The sequence below is a fragment of the Etheostoma cragini genome, chromosome 9 (genome assembly GCF_013103735.1).
Source record: "Etheostoma cragini isolate CJK2018 chromosome 9, CSU_Ecrag_1.0, whole genome shotgun sequence".
NCBI lineage: Eukaryota > Metazoa > Chordata > Actinopteri > Perciformes > Percidae > Etheostoma > Etheostoma cragini.
This window is the reverse complement of record NC_048415.1, coordinates 4,783,158-4,790,993: the sequence shown is the minus strand read 5'-3', so window position 1 is coordinate 4,790,993 and position 7,836 is coordinate 4,783,158. Positions and strand designations below refer to the sequence as shown.

At 41.8% G+C, this 7,836-nt stretch overlaps 1 protein-coding gene across 2 annotated transcripts; it reads left to right on the top strand.

Annotated features, from left to right (window-relative positions):
- Positions 1-465: 465 nt before the first annotated feature.
- ankmy1 (ankyrin repeat and MYND domain containing 1) lies at positions 466-7,819 on the top strand. 2 transcript variants are annotated; one of them, XM_034881011.1, is made up of 20 exons: positions 466-875; positions 1,105-1,251; positions 1,348-1,542; positions 1,772-1,816; positions 1,896-2,134; positions 2,277-2,493; positions 2,685-2,846; positions 2,965-3,038; positions 3,317-3,911; positions 4,018-4,199; positions 4,279-4,450; positions 4,637-4,777; positions 4,866-4,973; positions 5,365-5,472; positions 5,564-5,686; positions 6,035-6,136; positions 6,439-6,598; positions 6,722-6,809; positions 6,994-7,148; positions 7,408-7,819. In XM_034881011.1, exons 1-20 carry the CDS (start codon positions 654-656, stop codon positions 7,608-7,610), a joined length of 3,438 nt encoding a protein of 1,145 aa, XP_034736902.1. In that variant the 5' UTR covers positions 466-653; the 3' UTR covers positions 7,611-7,819. The 2 variants fall into 2 exon arrangements, with proteins under 2 accessions (XP_034736902.1, XP_034736901.1); XM_034881010.1 differs by having other exon boundaries at positions 4,015-4,199.
- The last annotated feature ends 17 nt before the right edge of the window (positions 7,820-7,836 follow it).

Genomic DNA, 7,836 nt, shown 5'->3' with positions numbered 1-7,836 from the left:
TTTGCGTGGGTTTCTTCCAGATATTCTGGTTTCTTCCCACCATTAAGACATGCATGCTAGGTAAGTTGGACTACAGTTAAAAATTAGCCGAATGGCTGGTGCATTTACATAAATGTTGTTTAATATACGTTATCCTAATCAAATAAATAACTCTACTCTACTCATTTGTCACTACAAAGGGTGGTAAAGGGTAGTCACACCAAATATTGATTTGATTTTTGATTCCTCTTCACTCACTGCATTTTGTTAATTGATGAAAATAAACTAGTAAGACATTAAAGCATTCCTAGTTTACAGCATTTTTTCATATGCTTTTTGTATTTATATGTATATATTAATGAGATCTAAAATTATATATATTAATGAGACTTAAATTAAAAACAGAAAAACAACGAAAAATCAAGTGTTTTTAACTTCTAGTACACAATTTTTGTTTGCGCATGCGTAGAAACTCCACCCGTAGATTCCACTGTTGACATGACAACCGCTGCTTACAGCAAAGTCAAAACTCAAATCTGACTTTTGACAGCTAACTAGCTAGCTAGCTAGCTGAAGTTTTCTCCTCGTTCCTGTAACTTAACTCAAAGCTCATTGTTGTAGAGCTCAAATGAAATCAGGTGTACCATCTTCAGAGAGGATAAGCCCTGTTTAAAATGCTGCTGTCGACCTGCAAAAGTGTCGCGGCAGCACCGGGGCAAGGCGGTACGGAGCCGGCGGTAGGTGGAGAAAGCGACGACCACGGAGGACCTCAAAGCGGGGAAGAGAGAAAGAAAGGGCTTGGGGTTCAGGAGTGGCCAGACGGATCCAGATATGAGGGAGAATTTGTGAACGGGTTCAAACACGGCAGAGGGAGGTACACCTGGAAAAATGGAGAGGTAGGTAATGTAAATGATCAGGAAAAAGAATCAGGAAAAAGACGCCAATTCTAGGTTAGGTCAGCTAGCGTTAACGACAAAGTAGCTGGATCCATTCAATTTTAGGAATAATACACTGTTCTGTCATGGTATTTTGTGTGTGACAAAACATGTTTTACTGTCTCCTGTCAGTTTTTCTTGATGATAAAGAAAGTCACTATTGGATGTTCCTATCTGTTCCTCTGTGTAGTTCTATGAGGGCTCTTTCTATAAAGACTACAGACATGGAGATGGATTGTACTGTTGGCCCACAGGCCACAAGTTCACTGGCAAGTTCTACCTCAACAGACAGGAAGGATACGGACAACAACTGTTCCCTGATGGAGCCATCTTTCAGGTAAAATGGATGACTGGGTGGATGCCAGGCATTTTGATAGGTTTTTGTTTTGTTTTTAAATATCAGTAATACATTGAACCTCTCTCCACCTCTCAGGGTTTGTACCATGCTGACCAGAGGTTTGGTCCAGGTGTGGTTAGTTATCCAGATGGACGTATGGATGTGGGTCTGTGGCTCCAGGAGCGCCTGCTTAGGCTCTGTACATCTGATGAAGAGGGCTTTAGCCTAAAGAACTTTCCTGAATATGCTGCCTACATGGAACCAGCTGCCATGACAGATCCAATGACACAGGTACATGCTAACCACAGGCTAAAACATATTATTAGTGTTTTTAAAACCAAGCTGTTAATATGACAAACAAAACATCTCTGTAAGATCTTGTTGTTTAGCTCTACTGATTTTTTTCAAACCCCCCCCATATATGTGTTTCACAAACAAATTATTGTAAATGATGTCCCATATGTATACATTTTTAAAATATTCTTAACTGACCTCTCTGCTCCTCACGTCCTCTCACTAGCCTTCCACTAGTGGTTTACAGACAGAAGCCAGGACAGACTCTGAGGTAAACTACTGCTACTATGAACTATATGATCTTTGTGACTTAACTCAGAACAGATCAATTAATTCCCCATCCTCCTCAGGTGGATACAGCAAGAGATCTGCTCTCAGATGATATTTTTATCCTTCCCCCCGGCATGGAGAGTTACTCAACAGATGGTGACCACTTGCCGCTGCCCCCTGGCCGAAGAAGAGAGCTGGATCAACACTTCTATGGCGAGGTGTGGAAGCCAGAAGCTTATCCGCACAAAGGCTATGAGCGAGACCCACTCTCCACCCTGCCCTTACAGGCCCGCATGCAGGCTCACATACACAGACACAGGTCAGACATACATCAACATTTTGCTGACACTAGTATTGAGTAAAATAACAAGACAAACATATCATGTACAGGTACAGTTTTGTGAGTAAACTGAAATAATATGTTTGCTAATATAATATGTGTGTATTTGTGTGTTTCTCAGACTCCAGGCTAAAAATGTGGGCTGGGACGTGGCAGCTGTTCTCTCTCTGAAGAGGGAAAGTTTTGGTCCTAAAGGGCCTTTGGAAGTCAGTTCAGAGTTGTTGATCCAGCATGCCTCCCGAGGGGACCTGCCGGCTGTGTTACAGATCCTCCAGACTCGTTTGGTCCACCCTGATGTAGCAGATTCACAGGGACACACTGCACTGATCGCTGCCACAGTAACACATTATCTGTTAATTTATTCAGTTTTATTTTTTGCTATTTGATTGTTATCCAAGCCAGGTTTCCGAATGTTTTTGCTTTTTTTTTTTTTTATACAATTTCATCAATTACAGCAAAAAATGACAAATAAATAAAAGTCTCATGTTTGTCTCTCTGACTGTTTCATTTTGTTTCTTGTACCTTTCAGGTAAACTGCAATAATGATGTTATCCAGCTGTTGTTAGATATGGGGGCCGATATTGACAAGATGAATTGTGAAGGCATGTCTGCCTTGGCTGTGTGTCATGTCCTCTACTACCCTTTTCAGTCTCTTTGCACCACTTTGGCTGAACCACCTGCCAAAACTCAAGTAAGATTCTACCTAATGTAGTTTCCTCATCAACTCTAGATTTGTAGTCCACACATATGAAACTGTGTTTTGTACAGACAATTCAAATGAAACAAATTGTACTGTATTGTGTTATCAGGTTTTGAGGTTTCCATCTGTAGGTGGGAACAGTCCCCAGATCAACCAAGTGGACTTAACTACAGACACACCAAGGTTTAACAACTACAGACCTCTGAGCACTAACACAACCCTGAACCACTATTCACCTATCTGACTCACCAGTAGCTGATATCACCTCTCTCACATATCAATCAGGAGAAACTGTATATATTGTTTATCCTCTTACGCACAGCAAAAAAAAGGTCACTGATAATGGTCTTCCTAATGTCATATTTATAGATGTGTCACTCCCTACGGTGTTACCACACTTTGACGATGCATTTCTCTAAAACAAGTTTATTTAAGTTCCATATCTATTTTGGCATTTCCAGGACAGCAGAACTAACAGAGCGCCTCTTACATTACAGCTGTAAAGTGTCTCTTAACAGTGAGCTCATCACTGAGCGCTGGCCTGGCCTGAATGAACCTGAGACTCCTGCAGACACTAAACACCTTCAGGAGGAGGAGAAAGAGAAAGAGGTAGAAGGAGAGGAGAGAGATATCAAGGAGACAGAGAGAGAGGGAAATGTTAGAGAGAGTGAAGAAGGGAGCAGCAGGGAGGATGAGAATGAAAACAAAGCGGATGAAAGACAGATAGAGAGCAGATGTGATCAAACGTGGGAAAATGAAGAAAGTGAGGTGAAAGGGAAGGAAGGAGAATTAAGGAAAAGCGAGGAAGATGCTGAGATTGGTGAGAGGAGAAAAACAGAGTCAAGGAAAGAGAATTTGGAGGTGAGCGGGGAGGATGAGGAAGATGTGGATAAGAGAGTCTGGAATAATCATGAAGGGGATATAAAGGAGAGAGAAGACAGAGGACATAAGGACATGCCTGGTGTGGAGCGCTTAATTCAGGTGTATGATGGTCCCATCGCACTGGGCAGTGTGCAGTGGAAGGAATGTCAAGCTAAGGCAAAAGGAAGAGTTCAGGTACAAAGAACAGAAATCCCAGATTACTTGTTCTTCTTTTTAAGTTGTTTGAACCCAATGTTGTCTACCTAACTCTGTCTCTATCTGTCAACTCCGTCTGTAGCAGGGCAAAGACAAAGAATTGAACCAAAACCTGGCTTTTGACTCTACCTGCTCCGTCAGCAGCTATAACATCCAGGTCACAGAGGAAGTGATGCAGCGCTCAGCAGAAGCACTGAGTCGCACGGGGATCTCTCAACGCTCCAACACACAAGGGACTGTGCGCAAAATGGCTGCCATGAAAACTGAGTAAGTCATCTGTTTCTTTGTAACCTTTTGCTATGTTCTGATTAAACAGATTTTTTTTGTGTTGCGTCTTTCTGACCAGACACCGTGTTCGTTTGAACACCTTGAAGCTGTTATTGGAACGGGGAGCCAACCCCAACGCATCCAGGATCCCCATGCTGGTCCTCTTTTTAGCCATTTTGGCGGCTGACACTGAGGCCGTCCGGAGACTGCTGCTGTGTGGAGCTCGCACTGACATTCCCCTTCCACCTGAGGTAGAATTCTTTTTTCCCCCTCTGTAGCTCTTTTAGTAATGTCACACAATACATGTTTGTTGAGCCACACAGAGCAGTGATTTCTCAAAACGTTAAACGAAATCCATTAAAGACAACAAAAAAATGTGAACATCCGTGTTTCATTTCCATAAATGAACCATAAAATTACCCTCATCCTTTTTGTAGCAAAAAGGTCTGTATCCCCTACATGTAGCTGCAGCACTGCCAGGTCCAGCAGGTCCCATAATCACTGAGTTGCTGCTCCACTCAATCACTGACCCAGACGCAAAGGCAAGCGACCACAACGAGATCTATGAACCAGATAAGGTGAGTGTAATTATTTTCTTCAAGGTTCTCAAGTCTTGTAATAATAAAGTTTTCTTTCGAGGTGTTTTTGTTGTTGTTTCTTTCACAGATTTTTATAAAAGCTCAGGAACCACTAAGCACCAATGGGAACCCAAATCTTAAAGAAGGAGGCCAAACAGCCCTACACGTGGCCTGCCAGAGAGACGGTGACTACCGGGTCAGTACATACTGCACATGCTCAGACCGATCCATACCATCACTGATAAAACATGTTGCTATTGACTGTTCTAGTCTGTGGCATGTTGCAGACATGATAATGATCATACTAATATATATCTACCCAGTCTTTCAGAATGACAAAGGAAACATGTTACACACCCAAATACACACAGAGTTTAAACAATTTTTTGTTAAGTTTATTTTACGTTCAAGAGAATGGCTTTTATTGTTACTGGTTAAATACAATGGCTAAGAAGACATTTAATATCTTTACTGCTAATACAAAACATTTATTTAAGGGTATTTATTACAAGACAGAAAATCACAAATGCCATGAGGTTTAATAAAACTGTGTTCCATGTAAAGGACCTCTGTGTTTGTTTTTGCAGAATGCCAGCAAGGTGGTAGCCCTCCTGCTTTCCCACAGAGCCAGCACAGACCTCATCTGGAGTGGACACTCGCCTCTCTCCCTTGCTATCGCTAGTGGGAATGACCTGGTAGACCACACACACACACACACTTACTCACTCACTCACAAACACACACACACTGAACCTTGCTCTGAACCTGTTCCTTTTTGCTATCCAGGCAGTGGAGGAGCTGTTGAAAGGTGGTGCAAATCCCAACATCCCCCTGGGCCGCAGGGTGGGCAGCGCCCTCTGTGCTCTCGCCAACGTTAACTACCACTTAGGTGGTAACAGAGCTAAGCTGGTATGCACACAAGCACACATACACATATATAAACATAAATGTAGATGAGAGTGTTTAATGGATGGGTATTCAACCGATAAACCAATGTTATGACTTTTCCAGTGACATTTGTCAGGCATTCATACATTTCCAACATGTAGCTGCCTGGTAAATTGACAGTGTTGACTGTTTATTTTAGATGTGTGTGTGTGTGTGTGTGTGTGTGTGTGTGTGTGTGTGTGTGTGTGTGTGTGTGTGTGTGTGTGTGTGTGTGTGTGTGTGTGTGTGTGTGTGTGTGTGTGTGTGTGTGTGTGTGTGTGTGTGTGTGTGTGTGTGTTTAATTTTGTGTTTAATGTCTCTCTGATGTAGTTGGACATGTTGGCTAAGGCTGGTGCCGACATCTTGATGCCGGTTACAGTGGGTGATGTTGTGGGAACCGCAGTCGACTATGCACACTGCTCTTTCAACCAGGTAACACATCACTGTACACATTTTAGTTGAATTCAGTCAAATACAAAAACCTTGCAATAAATCATGTCTTTGGATTTACTTTTGTGGAGACTGTGTCACAGAGTTGTTGATTCAACTTTGTGGTTATTTTTTAAAGCCATGGCAAGTGTTTGAGTTGTACTGGACTCCTTTATATTGACTGGTGTTTCTGATATTTTCTTCATGTATGCCAATCTTTATACAGAAAAGATTCAGGGCGAGTTGAATCCTTTTTGTATAATTTAACCTAAATAGCTGACTATATGTTATATGTCACTATCTAGGACTTTCGTATTGCCAACACTCCCTTCCATGCTCTGAACATGCGTGAGAGGGAAACATTCAAAGCACGGCGCCAGCTGCTTAGCATGATGGGAGATCAGATGAGAGAGACTGCTAGCCAGAGGCAGAATTTAGAGAGAGAACTACACCTTACGTCAAATAGTCAGTACAGTGTATTTGTATTCTGTTAAGACAAATAATATCTATTCTATATCTATTTATTTTTGTTTTGAGTATGGCTGTGAATCCTATTGTGGGTATGTCTGTACTGTTTTTATGTAACAGGTACTAGTATCACGGGAGCAGGTGCCATTTTATCAAACGTGCCCCTCGCCGGCTGTGAAAGTCTATCGACCATAACAGAAAAATACAGGTACTTATACACTCACAATTGGCACACATTCATGTTCATATTGTCCCTTTTGTTTTTCTCATCCCTGTCATTTGAATGTGTACTCTGTCCAACTTTGAATCAACAGTTTTGTCTGAGAGCTCAAAGGCAAATAAGGAAACAGAAAGATTTCCATTTCCAACTGTGTGTGTGAATCTCTTCTTAGGAAACCAGCGTTTAGGTTCTGCTATCACTGTGGTCGCTCGGCCTCCGTAAAACTGACTGTATGTACCCGCTGCCACAAGGTCTTTTACTGCTCCAGGACCTGCAAACTAAAAGCATGGGATGAAAGACACAAGGAAGAGTGTATCCAGGTGTCAGGTGGGAAACAGGGCCTCTCCATCTCCAACCCAACAAACCAAATAGCACCAGCCCCAAACCCTACCCCGGGAGCATCAAAGCTCAAATAAACTTTTAATAAAATGACAATGCATAACTTTGTCACAGTGTTTTGAATCTGTGATATCTGTAGGATAAAGTCATGATGATGAACAATATCTGGGAAATACTAATTTGGTCTTATCTTTTAGATGAACAGAGCATGTAAATGTTTTGTCTATTTTTTTCTTTCTCAATCCAGCATCTGCTGATGGCATCCAGAAGAGTGTTGTGTTTAAATCCCCAAAAGGCACCAGGCCCTTGACTGCCGTGTTGAAATCCAAAACCGTCCCCAGGCCCTTGAGCGTCAAGTTGAAATCCCAAAGGGCCCCCAAGCCCTTGAGCATGGCAGAGAAGGTATTGGAGTGCCAAGTCAACCTGAAGGAAAACTACAGCTGCAACTGATGTATACTAACATTTTGCGTACTTACATACATAACAGATTGAGTACAACTTTATCTACCTAATACTGCAGTGCACTTCTGTTACATCATTTCTTTCTCTGAGTCTGGATATATTGGGTTAAATGATGATGACATTATTTTGTGCCATAATAATTTTTCTTTGGCGTATTTATACATGTAGATTTGGAATCATCAGTTATAGTATTATGATATATGATATATATGTA

Bases quoted from the DNA above. Each gene is read 5' to 3' on its own strand.
- ankmy1 (XM_034881010.1), top strand. From the start codon at position 654: ATGCTGCTGTCGACCTGCAAAAGTGTCGCGGCAGCACCGGGGCAAGGC. The intron at 4,974-5,364 runs GTCAGTACATAC...TTGTTTTTGCAG, and splicing joins AGAGAGACGGTGACTACCGG to AATGCCAGCAAGGTGGTAGC. The intron at 5,687-6,034 runs GTATGCACACAA...TCTCTGATGTAG, and splicing joins GTGGTAACAGAGCTAAGCTG to TTGGACATGTTGGCTAAGGC.